Below are 26,543 nucleotides of genomic sequence, written 5' to 3'. Positions count from 1 at the left end.
CTGTTCTAGTTACCCTTGCCAAAGGATTCAGAGAGGGTTTTGCATTTGGGTCCATTTGTTACTTGACTATTTTTTTATTTTTTGACAAGCATGTTGATCACCTCCGTTTGTTTGTTTGTCCGCTCACCTCCAGCCCAAACCGCTCAACCAATCATTCTAAAATTTTCAGAGATTAATGTCACCGACTCTACCAGGGTCCTGCATTGAATTTTCATAAAACTTGGTCGACCGAAAAGGTTTACATCGGCCAATTTGAGCCAAATTTTCGAAAAAAATACATCCTCAAATTATCTGATTGACTTAAAATTCAGGTTTTGCACATCCGGTCAGTGAATCCAACCACCTACTACTGTTGAGGGCATCATAGGTCAAATTTTCAAAAATCCTCAATTTTCATCTGATCGACTTGAAATTTGAAAAGCATTTTCATGTCAGGTCACTGAATTAAACTACCAATTGATTTTAAGGTCAACACAGGCCAAATATCCAAAATTGATAGGGCCAAAAACCTAAATACATCACGATATCTCAAAAAGTTGTGGATAAGTTATAACAAAACAAGGTGGATGAGTTGAACAGGTGACAAGCAGATTGGATTTTGGATCAGATCCAGCCCATCATTTTAAATATATATATATATAATCTGATGTACCATCCTGTGTTGTGAAGGGTGAGTTCTACCAACACAGTTTCTTGGCCAGTCATGATAGGTGGTTTGTCATAACTTCCCAAGCAGTAGTTGGAGCAGGAATTTCAAATTTGGTCATGTGCCAGCGATACGTTGCCTACTCAGCAGGATGGACACGGTTGGATCTTTAATGCCCACCAACAAACGTCAGCAAACGGGACTCCAGTTCAACATCCACCCGAAGGACAGCACACACATTGACGAGTCACCTTGGCTATGATATTACACCCTGCCAGCACTATAAATATTGCTACTTGATGCTGCAAAGTCTTTTATGCCACTTTTGATGTTGAACTGAAATAATTCACCAAGCACTCCATGAATTGGAACTCAGCATATAAACACATCCACCAATGGGAATATTAATTGCTGTGCAAAGATATTTCCAGCTCAAATAGAGTAAGGGGATCTGAAATATTTAAATTATGCACCACCATCAAAGGACGTTTTTTTCGTTTTAGAGTTTGCATTATCCTTCCCAAAACGATGACATTTTGAACTGAAAAAAATTCTGCATTTTGGGAATGAGAATGCAAACTCTATAAGAGAGATAGAGATAGAGATAGAGATAGAGATAGAGATAGAGATAGAGATAGAGATAGAGATAGAGATAGAGATAGAGATAGAGATAGAGATAGAGATAGAGATAGAGATAGAGATAGAGATAGAGATAGAGATAGAGATAGAGATAGAGATAGAGATAGAGATAGAGATAGAGATAGAGATAGAGATAGAGATAGAGATAGAGATAGAGATAGAGATAGAGATAGAGATAGAGATAGAGACTTTATGCAAAAAATGAAATTAAAATTTTTTTTTTTTTAAAAACCCAACAATTTATTGGTCATACATTTATACAATCTCATAAAAGCATATTAAATGGGCAAGAAAAATTTAAACAATTACTTAAATGATTCATGGCTTCGATTTTGTCTCACACGAGATTCAAATGCAACAATATAAAGAATTCATCAGAGCTGGCATAATAAATAATTAAACATGGCCTTGCCAGTCCCACTTGAGTGGATTCATAGCCTTGTGAGACCCAATTATTTACAAGAAAAATAAAAAAATAGAAATAAAAACTGGTGCAACAATAGGACACAGCATCTCAAAGGAGCACTCACTCACTCAGTTTAGAGTATGAAGCTGGCTGTCATGAACATGCAAGTATCAAGTCATCTTAGTTCAATGCAAGAGCTGGCCAAATCCTCAATTCATGCTCACTACCCTGCAATGTTAATGACGGTACATAACTGCAGCAGTGTTTATAAAAATAAAATAAATAAAAGCCAGAAATAAAGCACAAGGGTAGTATTTACCAAAAATGTTTAAAATATACACTTTGCACACAATAAAAGTAAAAGTAATGCCAAATAGTATAAACTGCTTAACAATTCAAAAGCATCACTAGGTCGGCAAATAAAGCAAAGGACAGGATGAGAGAATTTGCAAATCACTCTGGGATGCCCCCTTGAAGGATCTTCGATAAAAGCACCTTGTCCTGCAAAGCGTGTTCCACTTCGTTTTCCTCAATCACGAGATGCAACTGCAATGCAATTGGAGATGTACGGGCATTTAATATGAACAAAAGACTCGTATTAGATGGTCTCTCATTTGACAATCACAAGTCAGAAATTAAAGATGAGGTTTGAAAGGCGGGGTAAGGGGGAAATCAAAAACAAATCAACCAGGTGGATAAGTGGTTGGAGTCATTAAGGAGGAGACAGGGAAAGCAAGTTGATCGACACCTTGGTTAGTCGAGCATCCTTGGCACGTTTCATGCCGAGGATGCCTCGAGATTCTAGTAGACCACAAAGCACCAAAGTCTCAGCTAAATCCAGACGTCCTGCAAGGTGCTTCTGGCAGAGTCGGACATATCCCTCATGCAGCTGTAGCCACCAGACAAAGACAAAGAAAATAACTTCATTATATATATATTTTTGTGATGTACAAAACCCCACCGTAACAGCAAATCTCACCAATCTGATCGTATTACTGATACACCTTTCCATCAATTCCCACTTAGAGCATTTTCAACATGATATTCTTTCATTTCCTGTTGGGTTATAGGATCACTTTCACACCTTGCCCAACATCACTTCACGACTCTTTCCATGGCGAGCAAGCAGCAGCACAGCACATACAAGCAGTGTCTGCTGCAGCGGCAGTTCAACGCCTGTATCTCCACCACCCAATCGCTCTCCGTACAATGTTGATACCACTGCTGACACTTGTTGTAGGGTGACCTTTCTGGGCATGACAGCTGGAGGTGCAGACTTGCCTAGTGAAACCAGACAGCAAGATATTGCAGATGAATCTGTCACTCCAGTGCCAAGCAATTAGGATATATAGTGATGGACATAATAAAACAATATTTATTCACAATCCTTCCTTACTCCTATATTTGAACACCAATAAAGTATCAATAAAAATGTTGTTGTCTGCAAGGCTGATGTTCATATTCTTTACCTTCTCCAGAGGGTTTAAGAACAGCTTCTCTCAAGACTTGAATCTCCACAAGTTCAACAGCTCGTCTGCAAGACAAAAAAGGTTTTCACAATGCAAGACAAAACACCGACACTTTCAGAAAGACAAATTACAATTTGTGGAGGTCATAACACAGCATAGCATTTATTTGGGGGGGGGGGGAGAATAATAAAAAAAAAATACTTGGGGAAGGTGGCAAAAACATAAATAAATGAAAATGATCTCCCATATTTCCAAACAGTCCATCTCCCAATTAGTATTAGTTTGCTTGACCCCCACCCTACAAAAGAATTTTTTTGACCCATTTGACCATGCACAATTTTACCCTTTATAGCACAGCCAAACTTTTTCAAATCTCAACCAAACATGCTTCAAGTACAGTGCCTTCAGAAAGTATCCACACCCCCTCGACTGCCACATTTTGTTGTTGCAGCCTGAATTTAAAATGGATTAAATTTAATTATTTTTCTGTCACCGATATACACAAAATACCCCATGATGACAAAGTGAAACACGTTTTTAGAAATTAATTAAAAATTAAAAGCTGAAATATCTTGCATCAATATGTATTAAACCCCCTGAAAACTTTGTACAAGCACCTTTGGCAGGAATTACAGCGTCGAGTCTTCTTGGGTACGTCTGCATCAGCTGTGCACACCTGGATTTGGGGAATTTCTCTTTCTTCCTTGCAGATTTGCTCAAGCTCTGTCAAGTTGGATGGGCAGCATCGGTGAACAGCAATCTTGAAATTTTCCACAGATTCTCAATGGGATTCAAGTCTGGGCTTTGGCTGGGTCACTCAAGGACCTTCATGTTCTTGTTCTGAAGCCATTCCAATTTGCTTTGGCTGTATGCTTGGGGTCATTGTCCTGTTGTAACATAAATCTTCACCACAGTCTAAGATCTTTTGCACTCTGAAGCAGGTTCTTAAGGATTTGCCTGTATTTGGCTCCATGAATCGTTTGCTCTTTCCTTAAGTCTCCCAGTCCCTACCGCTGAAAAGCATCCCCATAGCATGATGCTGCCACCACCATGCTTTATGGTAAGGATGGTGTTAAATGGGGCAATGAGTTGTGCTCGTTTTCCATCTGACACAACGCTTTGCATTCAGGCCAGAGAGTTCAATTTTCATCTCATCAAACCACAGAATATTTTACCTCGGGCTCTCAGTCTTCCATGCACCTTTTTGCAAACTCCAGGCATGCTGTCATGTGCCTTTTTCTCAGGAGTGGTTCCCGTTTGGCCACACTCCCATAAAGCCCAGATTTGTGAAGTGCTGCAGAGGTTGTTGTCCTCCCAGCAGGTTCTGCCATCTCAGCCAAGGAACTCTGTAGTTCTGTCAAAGTGGTCATTGGGTTCTTGGTCACATTCCTGACCAAAGTCTTTCTTGTGCAGTTGCTCAGTTTGGTCGGACGGCCAGCTCTAAGAAGAGTCTGAGGAGTTCCATATTCTTTCCATTTCATAATGATGGAGCTCACTGTGCTCTTGGGAACTTTCAACACTCGAGAAATTGTTTTATGCCCTTCCCCAGATCTCTGCCTCCTCACATTTCTATCTCAGAGTTCTACGGACAGTTCCTAAGACTTCATGGTCAAGTTTCTAGTCTGACATACACTGTCAACTGTGGGACCTTATATAGAAAGGTGTATTTATTTCTAAATTATGTCCAATCAATTGAATTGGCCACAGGTGGACTCCAATGAAGTTGTTGACACCTCAAGGATGATGAAAGGAAATTGGATACACCTGAGCTCAATTTGAAGTGTCACAGCAAAGGGGGTTGATAGCTTGACACAAAACATTTCAGCTTTTAATTTTTAAATTTGTAAGAAATTCTAAAAACACATTTTCACTTTGTAATTATGGTATATCTTGTCAATATCGGTGCAAAATTTTTTTAACATCAAGTTTAATTCATTTTAAATTATGGCTGTGTGACACCACAAAATGTGACAAAAGTCAAGGGGTGTGAATACTTTCTGAAGGCACCGTCACTTTCCTTTACCATACAGCAAGACTCAAGATTGCAGATGACGGAAGAGGCTGTACAGTTACCTGCACACATCCAGAGCCTTGCGCACATCTCCAGATGTGGCTGCTATCTTGCGTGCACAGAACTGCAGAGCTGCAGCATCAATCACCTGGCCAGCCACCTGCAATATTCAAAACATTTTGAGTGTAGCAGTTCAATTTCTGTTTTGCGATCGTCTACACATTGTGGGAAAGAGACATTTGTGTGCTTGTACAATACACCATCCAAGAATAAAATTCTCAGTGAAATGCATTTTAATTATCATGACAAATGCAATGTGACAAAGTAATTAGGTTTTTGATTCACAAGCAACACCCGACCCTTTGGGATCAGCCTGGGAGGGTTGGGGGAGGAGCTGGAGTGGAGAATTGTGGGTGGTTGGGTTGGGCAAATATATTTTGAGCCGTAGCTAATAATCTTCACTGTACGCAGCGGGGGTGAGTAAACCGTTTGCACTGTGGCACATGTACAGGCAAAAATCACAAGTCACCACCCCCCCCTCACCAGGGAAGGGGCGGGAGTTTGTGCCCTCAACCTGACCCTGGGTACTTCGAACACGTATGCAAAATTTGGTGGAGATTGGGCAGACGCAGACATAAAACACACAGCAGGATTGTTCAAAAAAAAAAAAGTTAATTCATACATTTTCAGCACAAATTAAGTTACACTTAGTATCTGTCTTAAAACAAGTTTTAAGAGTGGCAAAATTGCAAGTAATTTTCAACTTATTTAACCAATTATTGACACAGACAAACGAGCTGAAAAAAAAGCAAGCCAATGTTACCGATTGTAAACGGCTCTGGAGGATGGTCACGAGCTGTTCGTGAGTGTACGGAGGGAAGTGTAGGAGGTCAGGGCGACAGGCGGAATGTGCCTGCAGCCGTGGCAATATGCGGTCCGTGAGATCCAGCGAGTTAGCGATTCCTGCACAGACACACGATCACAACTTATTTTATCACAATGCATTATAAACAGGTTATTGACGAATGAGTATTTATTAATCCATTGAAAACGGTACCCCAACAAAGTAAATATATGTATTTTATTTACCTAGTTTGATGGGGGCTGGCACCACTGCCTCACACCTTGTACTACTTAATGCCCAGGAAACAAAAGCCCTCAAAATCATTGGAATCTCCCTGATGAAGCCAAGTTTGGACCTGTTACTCTTGCATCAAAGGTAGGCCGATGGTCTCTGTTTTCAGTCACATCCTTTCTATTCCTGCACCTTCTACTCTTTCCTTGCTCCTTCATTCCCCCACCTTGCCACTGTTATGCTTTGTTCTAATCCACACTGTGTTCTACTCTTCCAGGAGTTTAGATTTGGTATTCAAAATAAATCGGTTTTATTCTTCTCTTCTCTTTATAAGGGGTGAGGTTCAACGGTACCAAACTTCTGCCCTGCTTCAATGGCAACACGCCTCCACTTTCCCCAATCCTCAGTCATCTCTTTCCACTCTCCTTCAGCACAAGCTTTTCGACCTCTATACTAAAAATTAATCAATAAATAAATCTTGAAACTTTGGTATTCCAGTGACCTACAACTACAGATGGCCAAAGTGCTGAACACATAAAAGCCAGAGCAAAATGTAGTGATTCACAAAGTATTATTAGAAATACAATAACTTAGCAATTTACAAATCAAAATTGTCGTCAAAGTTGCTACTACTTACAGCGACCATTTTACTCATTTTGCAATTGCAGAGAGTCATAACATGGGACATTGGAGCTAATCACAAGTTAACCACAAACTATCATTTTTACGTCCACAAATTAACACAAAATACCATAGCCTGATTTTTCGAACAATAGGTGCTTTCATTCTCACCAATAAGCACGAGGCGTGAGCCAGGCAGTGATAGCCACCCAAAGATGGTGTAAAGAACCTCCTGGCCACGACTGTCTAACTGGTCGATCTCATCCAGCACAAGCAATCTGTGGGAAATGGAGTTGAGAGAGAATTTAGACAAATATAGAGATACACAATGCAATTTAAACCAAAAATTAGAAAAGAGAATTTGCCACAAATGTGCCGAGCGATGTGCTTCAGTCCACTAATTAGATTATTGTGCAAGTCAACCAACTTGCATTAGATTTCAATTGAAAGTCATCCGAGGGAGAGTGCGAGAGAGAAATGAGGCAACATCAGATGCTTCTCACTTAATTTATAGTCTGCAAAATGATTTTTAAAGGCAAATGACCTTTGACCGGTTGATAATGAAATCGAGTGTTCATAGTTGTATTACATTCCATACTTGTACAAAGTTTGCTTGAAATACATTCAGTGGTTCACAAGTTACGGCTAAAAAAAAATTAATAAATAAAAAACAGACACACGGATGGCTAAGACAGTCTCCAGCCTTTGGCTGCAGAGGCAGAACAAAATGCTACAAATAAAGTGCGGTGGGATATGACACTGCCAGTTGGTATAAATCACACTGACTGACTGGTGCACACATCTGTCTATCGCTCACAGGAGAGTTCTGCGGTACAAACCTGTGAGAAATATAAGACAGAGCATGCACTGCATGAGCAGAAGCACCACAACGTTTGTGCCGCCATATCACATCAGCACCTGATGTGACTGCCAACACCACCGACAAAGACCTGCTATTCCCGGCTCGCAATTGTGACCACAATCATTTGTCCCAGCTTGCAGTTCATTTTGCTGTTAGTTTAAATTTTTTTTAGTAATTCACTAGCAGGTTACCCACTGTTCAGGTGGAGTGCAGTACTTCAGGTGGGTGCACAAGAGGAATTTTAAGTGGAGTATGTTCAGCCTTCGCTGATGCCAAATATGTGATCATCCCACAATGTGCTTGAGATTGGCTCAGTGATCTAGGAGTAGTTAGATAAGGAACATACATACAAACACTGATTATTCTGGTTTATTTATAGAGATGGCTGAGTTACATACACATCCATGATCTGGGTTATGGACTTTAACAAAGAGGGGGGGAAAAATCAAGTAAGATTTGTATCATACAAAACAAGTCAGATTCAAGACTAACATGTACTACGTAGCGTGCTTACCGGAGAAAAAAAAAAAAAAAAAAAAACAATACTGCAAGAGTAATTTCACATGTATTTTATAGATATCGTACGTTACAGTCGTTGAAACGAAGTAATCATTTTGCTTATAAGAGTGATTGAAATGCCTTAAATTCTGGTGAGCAAAATTGAGTTGTAAGTGACGTGTCACTATCCCGCAGACAGAAACTAAACTGTGTTTGGGGTCCAAACATGTTCCACGCGAGTGCAGACCCTGCCTCAGGCAACATTTCGCCGGCTTCATCAGGCACAATAGAATGTGACTGTCCAATGGGGATCAGCGGAGTGCTCGGCACACTCCACATGTTTCGATTTTCCCGCTGATCACATCATGCGTCTTCTGGTTGAATGGGTTGCATTAGCGGGAACAATTGTCTGGGTGGCAGACGGATGGTTGTTCTTTGCGGATTATGTGGTTTTACCGTATGAGACATAATCCGTGGAAATGGTCACCATAACAGTCAGGAGGTGCGTCTGATGTATAAATGACAAATGTGGTCATCATTAGTAAGATATTTATTGGTATGCCATCCTGATGAGGGGCAAATAAACCTGAAATCTGGATAGGCGGCTCCGTTTGATGGTTAACTGATGCTGACCATGTAATCTTTGTCCGTTTGAGGCCTCTGGGTTGGAGGTGATGTTTGTTGTAGGACGATGTCCACTGGGGAGTACTTGTCACACTCCACATGTTTTGAATATATATATATATATATATATATATATATATATATATATATATATATATATATATATATATATATATTGTTGTGGTTGACCAAATTCGCAAACCACCATTCAGGTCCCTGAGGTGAGATATCTCTAAGTATATGTGTAGTTAGGCCCAAACCCGTTGTTTCGAGGGAATAAATGTCATTTATGCGGGCTGCGACCCTTTTAGATAGCCGTTTTTCTTTTACTATCTTTATTTTTGACCAGCCGCCATTACTACCACCACCAACCACGTCTCAACAGCCATCACACAACAACCACCAACCGCAACGCCGCTTCACAACAACGGCCACGACCTTTACCGTCACAACTCGCCACCATCGCATCACCACCATTCTTGCGCCACTTGTGGGCACCGATACTGGACTCGTGCAGGGCGCGCACCGAGCAGCGTGTTCAGAAACATCACAGACTTTCCGAAGAAAACGGATCAAAAACGACTCACGCCCACTTCTGTTCCGTCCTATCGGTGAGCGTGGGGCGATTTGGCCCCGCCTCCAGGGCGTTGGAGCGTAGTCGCTATATGCAAATTCATGGATCAAAAAGCATTCACGCCCACTTTTCCTCGGTCCAATGGGGAGCCAGTTAGAGGTGAAGGGTCGGAGGTAAAGGGTCAAAGGTGAAGGGGCGAAGCCACGGGGCATATAAGGGGCCGCGTTCGTCAGTCGAGGCAGTTGGGAGTTCGCGGAGCCAGTGAAGAGTTGGGACGAGTCAAGAGAGGAGACGGAGAGGGCGATCGGACGGAGCTGTGGAGAGGTGGCGGCGGTGAAGGCGGTCGAGGGGTTGCTCGTGTCGGAGTCGGGGAGCTGCGGAGGGAGAGGCCGGCGGCGCGACCGAGGTCGTGGTGGAGACGCTCGTCGCGGGACCCGAGACAGGGAGATATCCTCCTTCCCCCCCGAGCATCAACAACCCCCTCCTGTTTCCCCCCGCGCTGAGATAGTGCGAGAAGGGGGCCCCGTCCCCACCCCATACCAGGCAGTCCCAGCGAGGCCCGCGGAGTCGGGGCGCCAGCGCCATTTCGCGGCTCATCACCAGACGGGTAGGCCCGACGCGGTCTCGGCCCCAGGCCCGCCTCATCCTTGAGGGTGGTCCTTTTCTTTTGCTTTGGGTATATGTGTTGTCGGCGCCGTCTGTGAAGTAAAACTGCATAAGTGTTGCCGTGTGCTCGCGTAGTCGGTAATAGATCTGCATTGTGTTTCTCTTTTATGTTTGCTTTTTGTGTAATATTGTGTTTCTTCTTCTTTTACATTTGCTTTTGGTGTAATTGTATATGTATGCTTTCCGTTCATCGTGAAATAAATGTGCTTTATGTTGAACTGTTTTCCCGCTTCGCTTCGTCTTTTCCTCTATTGAATCTCCATCTTACTTCACGTAAAGGGTTGGTCGTGGGCTAAAACGCCCGATAATTAATCGAACCGTCGAGGCCGACGATAACACCGCTCGGTTATCCCGATAGTACGGAACGGGTCGCTTAAAGTGGCCCGTGTCCGAAGTCGACCTGCGGCGAGGTGCGATCGCCCGGTCTACCCTCCGTGTGGGTACTTAGGTAGGTCGAATTTGGCGAGCAACCCTATCCCACGCGGGGGGCCGATTGGCACGATCGTGGTGAGGCCGAAAGGTCCACCCGTGACTAGTTCCCGGTGTTAGTCCGAGAGGGTCACGACGGGATTGTCCGTCTGGTGGGCGACGTGCCGCGATTCGAGTTACGTGGCCGTTCGCACGCCGGCGGGCGCGAATCCGCAACAATATATATATATATATATATATATATATATATATATATATATATATATATATATATATATATATATATATATATATATATATATATATATATGAAAAATTACATGCCCAGACCAGGAATCAAACTCAAGTCCTCTGGAAAACCATACCAATGCTCTGCCATCTGAGATATCTGGGTAACCCAAAGGCTGAATCCACAATTCTCCCACATAAAGAAGCCACTCTCTTTCCCCTGCTGCTAACCATAGGAGCAGCAAGGGCATGCCCACACGAGAGAAAGAGTGGCATCTGTATGTGGGACAATTACGGATTCAGCCTGTGCATCACCCAAATAGCAGAGCACTGGTATGGTTTCCCAGAGGACCTTGACACGTGATTTTTCCCACATATACATCTATAATCTGTATTTCCAGTTCATTAATAATTTTGATATATATATATATATATATAATATATATATATATATATATATAAATAACTCTTTCCCACGGTGGGATCTTCATACAATTGTTACTATTGCCACATGGTCAGCCATGACAAAAAAGTTAAAGGTTGGCATGATAGCAATCCGTAAAGGGATTGTGGTGTTGCAGTGTGGTGTCATTGCTGCCTTGTTTGGTTGTAGTTTTAGAAATCCATCCTTTTTTCCTCCCTTTTTTGGTGGTGGGAGTGGGGGGGGGGGGAGATTTATTGTTCCATTTATTCTGGACCCTTTTCCATCATAAATTATGCATACTGCAGTTACGTAGTAATGCACAGCAGACTTTACGACAGAGATTATGATTAAGTCAGAGTTTTCCCCGATCTGGGCATACGTAAATTGGGGTGAAATGGCTATGCAAATGACTACCAATTGCCGAACAAGTTCAATTTCTTTGAAAATGCCATGGTAAGAGTGCAAAACCCCAGAGACTGTTGCTTCCTCACGTTAGAATACTGTAATTGCAATCACTTCAGCTATTTTTGTGTGAGCCTGGCTGAAGATGAAGAAATTACAATTTGGCAGTTGAGCGTTCTCCCAATTTAGTACTTTCGCAGTCTTGGTAGTTGTGAAAATGCCAGAGAATAAAAAGGTACGAGTTGTTAGGCTAAAAAGAATTTTAAGGCTTATGACCTTGGAGTATAATTTTATACACATTGTATGCGGTGGCTTTTTTTTTTTTTTTCTGTGTCATCCCTCCATGTTAAAATGTGTGGGTGTGGGTGGGGAGGGGGTTGGAGTTATTAAAATTAAGGGAGGGCAGCTAAAATGATCAACTATTCAATAACAGATAAACTGCGTAACATTTCATTCAAAATCTGAGCATGTGTCGACACAAGAGCAATCTATTGCTCAAACAGCTTCTGAGAATGAGCTCGTTATTTGTTTCCATTTCCATGAGTTGGCTATGCCTATGCATGTTCCATGCCACAGCTCTCAAGATGTTTGCCATTTTGACACTGGTTTTGATCACCCCCTTAAGTATATGCAAGATTATTTTCACTGAAACATAAAGTTCAAATAAATAATAATTTTAAAAATGTAATCACCAAGAATGCACATATTAAGAAGTTTCGTCATTACCTCCGCCACCAAAGGTGAAGGAGGTTATGTTTTCATCCCTTTGTTTGTTTGTGTACAGGATATCTCAAAAAGTTGTGGACGGATTCTGATGAAATTTGGTGGGTGTGTGACCACGACAAATTGATTCGATTTTGGTGAAGATCCAAATCTGGATCGAGAATTTATTAATTTTTAAAGTGATTCTTCACCATAGAGAGATAGGGCAAAAAACGATATAGTACTGTAAAAAACTATATTGGGCCCAGGTATGTTCTCATGGATCAGGCGTTACGTGACGGAGGTAAGCGCTCGACCGAGTGCCCTTCTTGTTTTATCTATTAACATCAAATATGTATACATTGGCTAATCTCCACCCAGAATCTGCAGAAAATACTTCACCGTCAAGAGACTGGGGATACGAGACATTTATTAAAATTATGTTTAAAATGCATGTACAGTAAGTCCTCGCTTTTCGCAAGGGTTGCGTTCCTGGAAAACCTTATGATAAGCGAAACTGTGTTAAACAAAACATATTTTCCCATAGAAACCAATGTGTTGAAGGGGGGATGTGTTTTTGGCTCAGAATTTTTTGGACATAAACACAAATAAACAAAACACACTCCGAGTCGTGGAGACTTACCCCGAGGCTGGAGGAACGGAGTTGATTGCGGTGGACAAGTCACACTTGCGGAGTGGCAGAATAGTCCCCCTCTTCACTTGACACTGTGCTGTCACTTTCTTCACCAGCGGGAACGGTCTCTTGGCAGCTGGTTGAAGGAGCATCCTGGATGGTGGATGGAGTTAGTGCTGCATCTTTTGGCTTGAAAAATGCATGGAGAGTGGGCTGGATGGCTTTCTTTTTCTTTGCTGCATAAAGTTCCTTGTAGCAACAAAGGGCGTCATAAACAACACTGCTAAAATCAGTGCTCCTTTCAAGATTTGGATCTTGCTCGATAACAAATTCTATGGCACTTTCAAACGAGCTGAGGATTTGGCTGAGGTTTTTCATGGTGAGATGCTCGGATGAAGGTGTCACAGCATCTTCTTCTTCCTCAAGAGCAGACTGCTGTTCCAACTCCATAAGATCTTCATTGCTTAAGGGTTCTGCATGAGACTCCAGTAAGTCATCCACGTCCTCTTCGTCAACCTCTTCAAAACCAGCCTCCTGCGCCAGGTCTACAATTTGACTTGTAATCAACGGAACATCAGCAAACCCCGTGAAATTGTGGATGCACTCAGGCCACACTTTCTTCCACACAGCGTTCATTGTGGAGGTACTCACCTCCGCCCATGAATCCTTAATGTTTTCCAAAGCCATTTTTATGTTGTATGTTCGCCAAAACTCCTTGATTGATAGCTTGTCCTTATCAGTTTTTTTGATAAGCTGCAGCATGGTATGTTTAACATAATAGGCTTTAAAAGCAGCAATAACTCCCTGATCCATAGGCTGTAAAAGTGAGGTAGTATTTGGTGGTAAAAATACTACCTGCACGTTTTCACACCAGTCTTCCATTTGCTGAGGATGGGCAGGAGCATTGTCTACAAGCAGCAAAGATTTGTTGTCAATGTTGTTCTCCTTGGAGATACTTCTCAACATGATTGGAGAAGTAATTGATCACGTAATCGTGGGACAATGCCCTAACAAACTACGCGCTTTTTCTTGTATCACAGCAAGAGATAAAGGCATGCGACGTTTAGTTTGATCTTCTATCCACACACATAATAAATGCTTCATGTTGTGCATGGCACCATCTCTCATTCTCGTTAGTGTCGTTGTATTCAAACTGGTCGCAATCTGTGATATTTTCTTTATCTTTGCCGAACTTTGAACGATCGAATGTACAGTCGATGCAGCGATTGCTGTGCACGGCCGATTTCCGTTGTCCCTTCACCTCGTTAATGTCTTTTAATTATATCCATTTTCACCTTCAATGTGACAGCCTTTCGTTGTCGCTTGAAACGAGGTGTGCTCGACAAAGACATGCGGGTCGCTTGGGATTCATACTGGAAGGTATGCAGGCGAGCGTGAAGAGAATACGTACAGTACAGCATACAGTACATGCGCAGTAAAGTGAAAGTGTGTTTATGCGCATCCTGTGTGATTGTTGTTTTTTGCAGGCAGTTTGAAACTTTTTTTGCGTTTTTCCTTGCAATGACATTACGATAGGCATAAAATGTTTGCGATCATTGAAAAATTGGTCATTAAAACTAAATTACGAATAATCGAAACTACGATATGTGAACTTCCGGTTAGCGAGGACTTACTGTATTGTGTCATCATAAAGGACAAAGTTGTGCAGCAATGAGGGTTATTATTGCAAATCAAATAGGTGAAGCTTCACACAGTGCAGAACTGATGAGCAAGTTATGTAACCATGTAGTCAAAGGTCTATCAAAACTACAGTGACTCAGATCATCACCCAGGTCCGACACTGCAAAAAACGCCAATTTGAATTTCCTTGTGGTGGCATAAATGGCCCAAACCACTCAATACTCCCCACAAAAAACAGGCAAATAAACCGATATATTGAATTATTGTGGTTTATGAAGCACAGGCATGATGGGCCAAATGGCCTCCTCCCATGTCCAAATTACTTGTATAAACTGTAATAATACTGCTATACAAAGTTCATTTGCTATTTGTATCGTATAACAAATGCATGGCAAGCATGCTGTCAAGATTGGTATTTGTCTATCATACAAACAGTACCAATTGCTTGGGTTTGCAATGCAGCTGCGTGTGAGCAGATTGTGAAAGCACATAGCAAGGAATTTAAAATAAATAAATAAATGCCATTCCCAGCTTACGAGCTTCTGCCCCAAGAAATGCAAATTAACAGGACACATCCCTCATCTGTTTGTTCCTCCTCAGATGAGGGCTCAACAATCAAGTGAGTCCCTTTTAAAAAGGGTCATTTGGGAAACCAGAACCCTCGTTTTTATGGCCAAAAATATCAAAACAGCCTGTTTATGCCAAATTATTAACAACCTCAACTGCATGACTAATGCTGTTTAACAGACAAAGTATTAACATCTAAAAGAAAAAAACAAATTGCAAATGCCACGTTATTAATTCCAGCCTCATCCTAATGACTCAACTCAACTCAGTCACTTACATGACAGGTCCCTTGCGAGAAAGAATCTTCTCCAGTTGCTTTGCAGACTCTCGGTTGTCAGACTTCCCCACACTGGTATCTCTGGCAGCTTTTGGGGATAGCTGAGTTAGCAAGGCCGAGAAAATTCTCTGAGACGTCGTCAGCTCCATACAGTTCAGGTATATAACATGTACCTTCTTCAGGTCTTCCTGTATGGGAAGAGAGAAAGTTTATCTGAGAAGCAGAAATAGTGCTGCAATTAAAAAGACAAAAAAAAAAATTTGATTTATAAAATACCACATTGACAATGATTTATAAGGAGTCCAGCAAAATACTTACAGCACATCCGTTGACACAATTAAGTAATTACTGCCATCGAAAAAGAAAGCTTGCTTCGATTTCATTTAAAATAATAAAAATTTTTTTTTTTTTTAATAATACAAAACTCACAAGTGCACCTTAAATTCCAAGCTAGGACAATAGTAGACAATTGATAAATCAACCTGGAATGCAAAACAAACCAACTAAACTTAAAAGGAAATCATGAAAATAAACTCCTTCAGAAGAGGAGACTTGCAAAGCACTAAACTGGTATACTTGATATGACGAATAAAAGACTATTACTTAAATATTCCAAGAAAGGAAACCATTTACAACTACATTTCAATGATTTATACAACACATTTGTAGACAAAAATCAAATACAAGAACTAGACAGTGCTATTTTGTTTGAAAGCAGAGCATCTTTCAGTTCAACATACGCACAATGACTGAGTTTAAGTTTGTTCATGACATATTGGTGAGAAGGAAAAAATAATAATAAAACCACTACAATTAAAAACAATATTGTAAAATCAGCAATTTAAACTAGATATCTGCAATCACAAAGCAATTGCTAAGGGTAAGCTTCCCCCGATCGAAGGAGGCTTAACCTTGGCGATCGCCCGTGACTTACACTTGTCCCGCGATCCAATGATGGCCATATTTTTTTCAGACCACCCTATGACCTTGACCTTCAACATTTAGGGATAGAGTGTAAATTAAGAAAATGTGTCACCTTCTACAGTCTACACGATCCATAAACTCAACATGAAAATTCTTCAAGTTATGAACAAAAAAGTGGTTCATCGACACCAATCCAAAATATTAGGTACACAACTTCAATGCAAGAACATTTTGGAAGGCCAAGAGGTCTTTGAGATTCTACATTGGCAAAATTTTATTGTTATTATTATTTTTATTTTTTTTCAGAGCACCATTTGATCACGACCTTCAACTCAGAGGGTCATGCAGTAAATTAAGCATAACTAACTTGCTCAAGGCTATCTAGAGAGGGGCAATTCCCATCTGAGCAGACAAACCAGTCAAGTTTTGGTGAAAAATGTTGAAATGTCGTAATTGGGTCAAGACCTAAAATTATGTCAAGGCCAAAAAAAAACAAAAAAAACAAAACTTTTTATTCACATATTAAATTTCATTCAGAAAGTCCGGCCGGCTCCGAGATACAGCTTGGAGTGTTTGGGAGTGCAGGAAGAACTATTATTATTATTTTATAAATGGTGGTTTAAGACTCCTATGGGTCTAAAACTGATACCATAAAAAATTTGGAGCACCAATTGCAGAAACAAACCCAAGAACAATAAGCCTTTTTATATGCTCAGGGCAGGGAGGCTTAATTAAACTACGGGGAACTCAAACACTCAAACCTGATCGACGTCAATCTATCCCTTGATACTCGACAAAATAGGCATGTGTTTTTCCGGTTTCTAAAGTAATTTTGCAATTAAAAGTTGAAATGTTCTTCTTCTTCACCCTTGCCGTGCCATCGCACTCAGAAGTCGACCATCATATTCGCACCGTCTACGGGTTACATACTGTATGATTGAACTCAAACAGCAAATAATTTTCGATCTTCCACAAATATGCCTCGGCGATTCATCCTTGGCGGTTGTAGCAATACAAACCAAGATGGTTTCAGACTACAATGGCCAAAAGACCCTAAGCTTGCCAAAAATTGGACGAGGTTTGGCCGAAATACCCGAGTGTGGATCGGGTCTACAAACAGGTCATTTTGTGCTTGGAACATTTTACAGAGCACTATGATACAACAGAGATGGTGAGATCTTGTGGTTATTCGCCACGATGGAGAAAGGATGCCATCCCCACGATTAAGCGGAAGAAACAGCCATCGCATAAAACCAAGATCATCTCTACCCAGCTACCAGCACATGTACATGGGCAATTTGAGCGGTGAATCAAACACCTGTGTTGACCTCCCAGCAACCAAAATCACCTCGCTGGAGGTGCTGGCTAACACCGCAGTCACCATGCCCTGTGCGTCTGAAGAGCTCGAAAACCTAGATTCCACTGTCTCAGATGCCATTGCGTGAACTCTGAGATCCAATAAATTACCACCCAAAGAAAATTTGAATTCAGTACAATCAGCATTCAAGAAGAGATCGAGAACGAGAGTTTGTATATCTGAAATGTCAGTGTAGTTTGTACATCTGTGTGTCCACTGGGGCTGGACATAGACACAAGACGACCACACACAAATGGCACCCCGGGGAAGTATGAAACGGGACAGTTCCGTAACATACAGGACACCTGGTCAGCCTGCAATTGTGGGACAAAGCATTCGTTTCCCATTTTGGCGGCGGTGTCCGAATGTACCTGGGCGGTGTTGGCTGATAACGGGGATTTTTGCTGGAGTAATATTACCGATTTATCAATTAATACAAAATCCATGACAAACAGTCAATTGATCGGAAAAACATAGCCTACCAGTGTCAAGAACATGTGACCGGCATTTTCACATTCACGAACACTTCCATTGTTACCATCTTTGTCTGAATTGCTCGCGCAAGGCTCAAAAAGACACGGCTCTATAATCCCCCCCCCGCCCCCCAAAAAGTTTCCATCACCAATTTTGTCTACAATAGTCTCTTCAAAATCCTGCTGATCAGTTTCAACATACCGAAAACGTTCAGTTGTTAATGATGGTGGAATCGGTATCGGAATCCAAGCTCAAAATAGTTTCTCCATGTAAAGTCGCCATTTGGTTCAAGGTATATGTTCTGTTCTGAGCAGTGTGACCACTCATTTTCATAAATGCCATTGTGAGCCAATGATAAAAAGCCAATAATTCACAAGGTTTCGGAAAAGCGATGATAATAGAAAACCTATACGCCAAGAAAACCTATAGAAAACCAAGACACCAAGGTGAATAACGAATAGCCAAGATCTTGTGAAAAAAGCCAAGGAGTGGTCACACTGGTTCTGAGTGACGTCACTGGCAAAAATTGAAAAATCGACACCTTCAGGCTTTTTTTTCGGCAAAAAAAAGAAAAAGTTTTCCCTTTAAATTAAACCGAGATTCATGACGTTTATTGGTTTTCAGAATAAAAAACATTTTTTTGCTTTTGGATTCCCCTTCAATAATTTTTTTTTTTTTTAAATAAAAAATACAACTTTTAAATCAACCAATTTGGTGTTAAAAGGTGGACATCCACTAAAATGTCATAAGTTCAGTAGATACATTATTTCCGCAATCTCTTCCAGGAATGTTCGAAAAAGCTTCAATTGCATTTGCAACTTCATGGCCCAAAACGGAATGCACACTTAATGTCGATCCAAAGGACGACACGCACTGAGGCATCACAGTGCCTGCAAAAGACCAGGATGACAGTTTATAGCTGGGTTGGGATTCAAACCCAGCTCGGTAGCTCACAGGTGAGTGTGCATACATCTGGAGGCATCCTGCCAGCATAACTTGTCAAATATCATTTCACGAAAACAAAACGTCTCAAGCAATAATTAAAATCACCTTTTTTTGTAAAATCATGATCACAAATGCGAATCCACACGTGTAAATATCCTCATTTTTCTCCCCCAATAAAGACAGATTTCCGAGTATCGTACATTTGTCACATGTCAAGATTGAAGGCACAAGCTAGCAAGGATTTTGATTTTTGCTGAGTCTTCAAACCATAAACCACCTCAACCAAACTAAACATAAACTACCTACCGAAACAGAGCTGAGCTACTTAAACTGTTAATCGACATCTTGATTTATCAATGGGCCACAGAACATAATTATATGGAATAACTTGCACTGAAGACAAATTTTGTGACAATAATTGTTTCTGGCCAATGACATGTCAGGCTGGCAAGATGGCTGAGAGGTATGCACACTTGCGTTTAAGCTGTCTACTCTGGGTTTGAATCCTGCATCAGCTACAAACTGTCATCCTGTTATTTCATGGGCAGGCCGATTCATCAATGTGTGTGCTGACCCTCAGATGGACATTAAACGGGTGTGTCCTCTGCTAACATGACTTTGTGGTCATTAAAGACCCCACTGTTATTCGCAAAGAGCAAGCACAGTGTTCCAAAGGTGTCCTGTGCAAAATTTCAATGTTGGCCTCCAAAGCCAGCTGCCGACTGGGCACCCTCTGTCATACAAAGTTCTTTCTTGGCACACCTGCACTCCAATCCACCTAACAGGCCTTCATCCACAGCTTGATGGAATACTGCTCTCCCCTCTGGGCTGGCTCCCCTGTCTCACATGTTGCTCAGCTTGATGCCGTGGAAACCAAGGCCTTCAAGATCATTGGAACCTCCCACGCTGAAGCCGAGTCGATGGGCTCATCGCTTCACCATCACAGACAGGTCAGTGTTCTCTCTATATTCTACTGACTCCTTTGTGGACTTGCATTGTCTACTCTTTCAGCTATTTGTCCCCCTCTGGTTTCAGCAGGGCTCAGTCCACCATTAATCCCCTTCTGGTAAAACTATGCAAATCCAGGATCATTGCTCACCTCCACTCATTTGTTCCTCCTTTATTTTTTTCCCCCCACCTGTGGAATCAACTTCCACCTTCTCTTTAAGCTTATTTTTCAATCTCTTCCCACCAGGGTTTCAAGACAGCCATTCACCGCCATCTTACTGTACATAGTCCCCAATCCATCCATCCATTGGGACCATACTCTGTGCAGAGCGTTAGTGCTGCTTAAGCAGTCTCCTTGGCTATTGGACACAATCCTGGACGGGTCACCACTCCGACACAGGATAACAGCAAGCTGGTACTCATTTTGCCGACCTCGGAAGGATGACAGGCAGAGTCAACCCCACCTGGTATCAATTCAACAGCCAAGCAGGATTTGAACTCAGGACCCTCGGATCCCAAATCCACCACTCTAACCATTAAGCCAACACCAGGCATATCATACCCAATCCAAAACCATGATCTTTTCTACAATCATCAACCACACCCAAATCCCTCTGAATATTCCAGATTTTCCTTCACTATGCATGTGTTTTGCATCCTGATCCATTCAGTGTACAAAAAGACACACAAACAAGTGAATGGTAAAAAAACAAATTTCTACAATTTGTTTTGCAAATGCTTTGGTGATTGTTCAGCAAGAAGGGTGACAATGTGGACACATCCAAGTACTGCAGACACCGCTCTGTTAAAATCTCATGATCAACGTTGGTTCAGCATAAAATGTCCCTGTGGAAAATAATCCAGTATCCACAGATCATAAATCAAAGGTGATACAACATAATAATAATTAAATAAATATTTATTTATTTAATTATTATTATGCTGTATAGCCTTTTCCAGCAACATTACCATGGCCTCGCTATGCAAAAAAACAACAAACAAAAAACACAAAAACAAAGTCACATAACTGTTAGCTTTTATTCAAAATCTCAAAATTGTTGCTGTGATATCCCATTATTCACCCAAAACACACCGAAATGCTGGTAAGGATGTGCCGTAGACATGCAGTCTTGCCGGTTCCAGGGCGTCCGGAGACATACAAACTGCCAGGTTTAGCAGAAAGCACATGATGCTGCAGAAATGAACGCACCACATTTTGCTCAGCTTCACGGCACAACAGGAGTGATGGAAGAGCTGTGTGTAAAGCTCCTTTCGCTTCTTGATAACACCCTCCTAAAAAAAAAATTAAAAAAAAAAAGTTGTTACAAAATAATTAAAAAACCAACCACACAACCAACAAACCAAACAACTAACCAACCATACACACCTTTCTTCCGATTGAGCTTTACAAACAATGCCTTGGGTTCAGGTGACATTTCCAGCAACGCTTCAGTATGCTCAGTCTTAGTTTCCGGAATCGTTTCTTTGCTCGGAGGACCAATGTCCTTTCCAGCCAACGTGCCGGTCTCATCAAACTGAAGCCGCCTGCATGGTGTCAGCAACTCTCCAGGTGATGTGGATGGAGATGCCACCGGTCTAACAATCATCACGTTCTCCTTCTTTTGCTTGGACGGAGAGCATTCAGTCACACAAGGCACATTGCACGTGTTCTCAGCTCCTGGAGGAAAAAAACAAAAAAAAACAAAAACAAAACAACCTTTTGCTTTCACTGCACAACTAAAAGTCATCACTCTGGATAGCACATGAATCAAATTATTATAAATGACTGAGAATCACAAATAAAGACAATTAAAAAAAAAACAAAAAAAAAGGATGCATTGCCAATTAATCATATAAATAAGGAGCAATAACAAAAAGGAACCACAAGTAAATGTAATCAAGCCAATTTGTAAAATTTGCAGTGCTAAACTTAAAACAAATATAAAGTTGGAGAGTTCATAGAACACGGTACCCCACGCTGTCTGGAGAAAGTACGTGGGCGAGGTCGACGAATGGAAAATTTAATTAATTGCTCGTGATGACTGAATTTTGGGCCCAGTACTGCTAAACGGAAGGGTTTTGAAATTGCCAAAAAGGCGATTTGTGTTCTACAATGTTCAAGTATATAACTCAATATTGAAATAAAAGATTTTAAAGGTCATTGAAAAAAAATAAAATAGTAGTAATAAAAACAATTCCACACGTTTACCACCCACCGTTGATGGTCTTCTATGTTCTTTTTTTCCTTTGTTAACACTTTACACTAGTTTGTGTCCTTTATGATGTCCTTAAAAAGTTTTTTTTTTTTGGAATGATTTTCAATTTTGTTTTGACGACCAGAGTTTAAAAAAAAAAAAAAAAAAAAAAAAATTAATCTCACTCCTCTCTGCGCATGCGCAATCGTGACAGATTCAGAGCCAAAGTAGTACAAAACGACAGGTTTGTTTTCCTATTTGAGTTCAAAATACAACATTCAATTTAAATTAATTGTTTCTCAAACATAAACTGACATTTGTAGACAGGACAGACAGACAGAAGTGAACCAATTGCTGAACTCCACTTTTGGCTTCACGTCCAGTTAAAACCAAAACAAACAAACAAATTAACTCATGTATGCTTTTTAATTATAGCAGAGTTGACATTGTCGAGGCTTTGTGTCTGTCTGTGTCGGCAGAAAATTCAAATAATGTTCTACCAACTTGAGATCCACAAATATATGCGAGCCACCACAAATAGCAACACCAACGTTTGAGGGATCAGCTCTGGCTCTGATGGACGACGTTACTTTGCTTCCTGAAACACCAACCTGAGGTCGAATACATTTAAAGATGTCCAGCTTCAAGGAATGGTGTTTAAATCAACTAAAAAAAAAAAAAAATATATATATATATATATATATATATATATATATATATATATATATATATATATATATATATATATATATGCTAACAGAAGGTTGGGTTGAGGGCGAGATACAAAATGCACTTCATGCTGCAACTAGTCCCAAAAATAAGACGCAACACCCATTACTCATCACTTTAAAACAATGCCCAACATTTGGTGTGGCTTATTGCCTTTCTGGAATTGTAATGTTTTCATCTGTCGACACCTTCCTTCAATCCAACTTGCGTAGTTTACTCTCCTTGCTACCAACACAGTTTATACAGCTACACATTACAATCGGTTACAGTTAGCACCTATATTGTGAACACTCTCTCCACCATCTCATCAACTTGTAAGAGATACTGAACAAAGAAAAACAAGCAAGACAATGAAAGAAATAAAAACAACAGCTCTCCATTAAACCAACTTCAAATTCATTTTCTTATCGGTCTGCTTGCAGTTGAGATGAAATGAATCAGTGGAGATATTACCGAGTCGTTTTCTGGGTGACAAGAGCAACTGTGTGCCTTTAGCTCCAAACTCGTTCCTCGTCCGAGTCTTCGAATTCTCAGCGGCATCTTTTGCATTCTGAGCCTTACGCAACTTCGCTTTCTGCACCGCCGCTCGAGTCTTCCGTTGCGGAAAGGGGATGGTGGTCTGGAGCATAATGAAACACTGCAAAGATTTGCATCATCAGTCAACACCAATAAAACACCGAAATTAAAGAGTAAAATAAAATAAAAAGCTAAATGTATTTGATCACATTTCACAAAATAAAGGGATTAGAAGAAGGCTTGTGAACAGGTAGTTGCTCACAATGTCTAAGAGCAACTTGTTTTCAGATTGAAATGGGCAAACAGCTTGGAGCTCCACTCCACATGAGACAGCATTATACAGTCCTTCATTTGCAAGAGTGCATCTCGATAGATCCAACCATATGCCATGCAAGCGTAATCTAAACAGAATGATCTCGTTGTTGACAAATGGTTTAATGAGAATCAGGATTTCTAAAACATCATCATCCCTTCAGGGTACGAAACCAAACTCTAAACAACAAGAAAAAGAGCAGAGATTGCAGTCCCTCGCCAGGACTTGTTTTGTGTGGTGTATTTTGTGTGGTGTTTGTGTACTGGTGCGATACGTAATTAATACGAGACATAATTAGAACTGCCACTTTATAACTGCTGGCAGGGATGACCGTGTACCAAGATGTCCCGCTTTAATTTGGACACCTGACCCATGATGTTTATTGTTATTCAATTGAATTTAGAATGGGATTAATATAAATTCAATTTGGATCAAATGGAAGACCAAATAGGTCCAGTCCTGCATTGGAGTAATCCGAAGAAACCCGAACAAGCAAAAAAGCAAAGATGGAGTAATCAGAAGGAACCTGGATAAGATTCGCATTTCAGTTACTACTCCTTTACCCTCAAAACCATCCAGGCCCAACCAAGTGAGACTTATTAAAAAAAAAAAAAAGGCACATCATAAAAAAAAAATCAAATAATTCTTGTTGCCAGACTGCGTGTGCGATCAGGTTTAAATTTAAAACGTATTTCCCATCAATACTAGATCACAATTGTGAAGTTTCATGTCGATCGATTAAGTGGTTCCAGAGAAAAACATTTTTTTTGAATCCAGTATGGCTGCCAAACCATGTGACATCAATTTTTCCTTAACAACCCGGTCCAGGCATGCCTTGGACGTGGTGTCCCCTCGGTCTGTCCAGCTGTTCTGGAGTTTTGTTTTTTAATACGTTTAATGATAAATGCAATATGACTGTCAAACCATGTGGCCAATGACATCATATGTGTGAACCTTTTGTTCCTCGTGGATAGGCAGTCATATATGTAAAGTTTTGCCTCGGTCTGTTCAGCCATTTCAGAGAAAAAGATTTTTTAAGGTTTAAACAAAAAAATAATAATAATATGGCTGCCGAATCACGTGACCAACGACATCAAAAAGAATTGTGGACCATTTTATCCCGAGATGACCCTCAAAACATTTTCATACCGATTGGATGTGGCGTTGTACAGATGCAATTATGCAAAAAGGAAAACAAAAACATTGGCACATCTTAGACAATGATGATACATTCAAAGACGGAATTAGTGTGGAGAAGTTTTTACAGCAGAAGAGACGGCGATAGGACAAGGAGTTATTTATTTGTATGGATCCTGTGGCTGCATCATTTTTTTTTCTGGGGGTGTGGGTGCACCTCTGATGCAATGCCCCCCGCCCTCCCCTTACCAGTAAGTTGATACTCATTTTGCGAAACTCAGAAGGATGACAGGCCGAATCAACCCTCCTGGTGTGAATTCAACGAGCCGACAGGGGCCGAAACTCAAGATCCTGAGATCTTAAGCCAACACCATGCGGACTCAGAGGTCATAGATTCAGAGTGAAGAAGCTACATCAACGCAAGGGTCTTTCAGACTAGTTAATGCAGGGAATGGCAGCAGGAACAGCAAGTAGGTTTAAAATGGATTCCAGATAAGTATACAGAGTAGCATTAGGGATAAAAGGGGGCACATCATAGATATTAGTAGAAATGCATGAGTAAGATGGGTCCGATGGCCTCCTGCGTTGAACTTCCTTGCATGTCTTTCATAGAACCGACTTGACACACTGTGCAAGTCATTCCCGCCAATCGTGAAGCGCTGAGGCCCCAAGTCTGAGCGAAGTTTATAATCAGACAGGAAAAAAAAAAAAAACACAAGAACAAGACCAACAACAACAACAAGATCACGACGAACAAGAAGAACAAGAAGAAGAAACTCACGCAGTCACAGCTTTCATTCCCTGCAAACGGACATTTTACAACAACTGACGAGCAACCGATAAGGGTTTAAGTCCATATTATCCACGACAGGCCTGCAGTACCAAACAACATCCAATACAATCTGTTTGTCCATCAATTATTGTTAATCAATTAATTTCTTTGCCATCAATTAGCCAGGTTTCATTGAATGTGATGCATGTTGTATATTGTACAATATAATATAATACACACGTAATCCCACATCCCCCCCCCAACTGCACTGTCTCCAACATCCAAGGCCGACTCACGAGACCATCGGACTGGAAAACTGTGACACGATGACTAAACGGTGCACTGAAAGTAATCAAAGCATCACAGTCGTCGAGACAGCGCACTTAGCGCCAGATAGCCGAGACAGAACTCGAAATTAGAAGTCGTAAACCGTTAAACCCATCCCTTACCAAGTTAACTTACGTCGCTCAACCCGGTATGGAGCTCGAACTCAGCAAGGAAATTGCGCTTTCCCAATCTCCCGCCAAACGTGCTGTCTTAACCAATCAAACGCGCGCCTTTCGTTTGCTCGCCGTGACGTCAGGCGACGTGGCCGGTGCCATTGGCTGGACTCCGCTCCCTGAAGGATTCCATTGGTTGGTGATATCTCGCGGCAAAAATGTAAATCCTGCGGAAATGACATCGAAATGATGACGCTCAATGAATTATAACAACTCTTGTCTGGAAACATTAAAGTACATTTTAAATATGTATCCCTCGGAAAAGGATTGTTTTCTCACAATTGTCGTGATGTTTATAAAAATCATGAAACAGATAAATTGTTTGTCCCAGGGATGTC

General features: G+C 41.0%; 1 protein-coding gene across 2 annotated transcripts; it reads right to left on the bottom strand.

The window, feature by feature from the left end:
- Window positions 1–1,955: 1,955 nt before the first annotated feature.
- On the bottom strand, window positions 1,956–26,324 carry CDC6 (cell division cycle 6). Of its 2 annotated transcripts, none has more exons than XM_085874011.1 (12): window positions 26,168–26,324; window positions 23,421–23,604; window positions 21,431–21,721; window positions 21,137–21,336; window positions 15,396–15,583; window positions 7,039–7,145; window positions 5,995–6,134; window positions 5,234–5,331; window positions 3,161–3,225; window positions 2,776–2,972; window positions 2,440–2,580; window positions 1,956–2,237 (listed from the first exon to the last, which is right to left on the bottom strand). In XM_085874011.1, the coding sequence occupies exons 2-12, from the start codon at window positions 23,593–23,595 to the stop codon at window positions 2,145–2,147; spliced, it is 1,695 nt and encodes a 564-aa protein (XP_085730137.1). In that variant the 5' UTR covers window positions 23,596–23,604; window positions 26,168–26,324; the 3' UTR covers window positions 1,956–2,144. The 2 variants fall into 2 exon arrangements, with proteins under 2 accessions (XP_085730137.1, XP_085730138.1); XM_085874012.1 differs by having other exon boundaries at window positions 26,155–26,225.
- Window positions 26,325–26,543: the final 219 nt, after the last annotated feature.

Source organism: Eptatretus burgeri, chromosome 3 (genome assembly GCF_056783735.1).
Source record: "Eptatretus burgeri isolate ZD-2024b chromosome 3, Ebu_testis_v1, whole genome shotgun sequence".
Lineage (NCBI taxonomy): Eukaryota > Metazoa > Chordata > Myxini > Myxiniformes > Myxinidae > Eptatretus > Eptatretus burgeri.
This window is presented reverse-complemented; position numbering and strand designations above follow the sequence as displayed.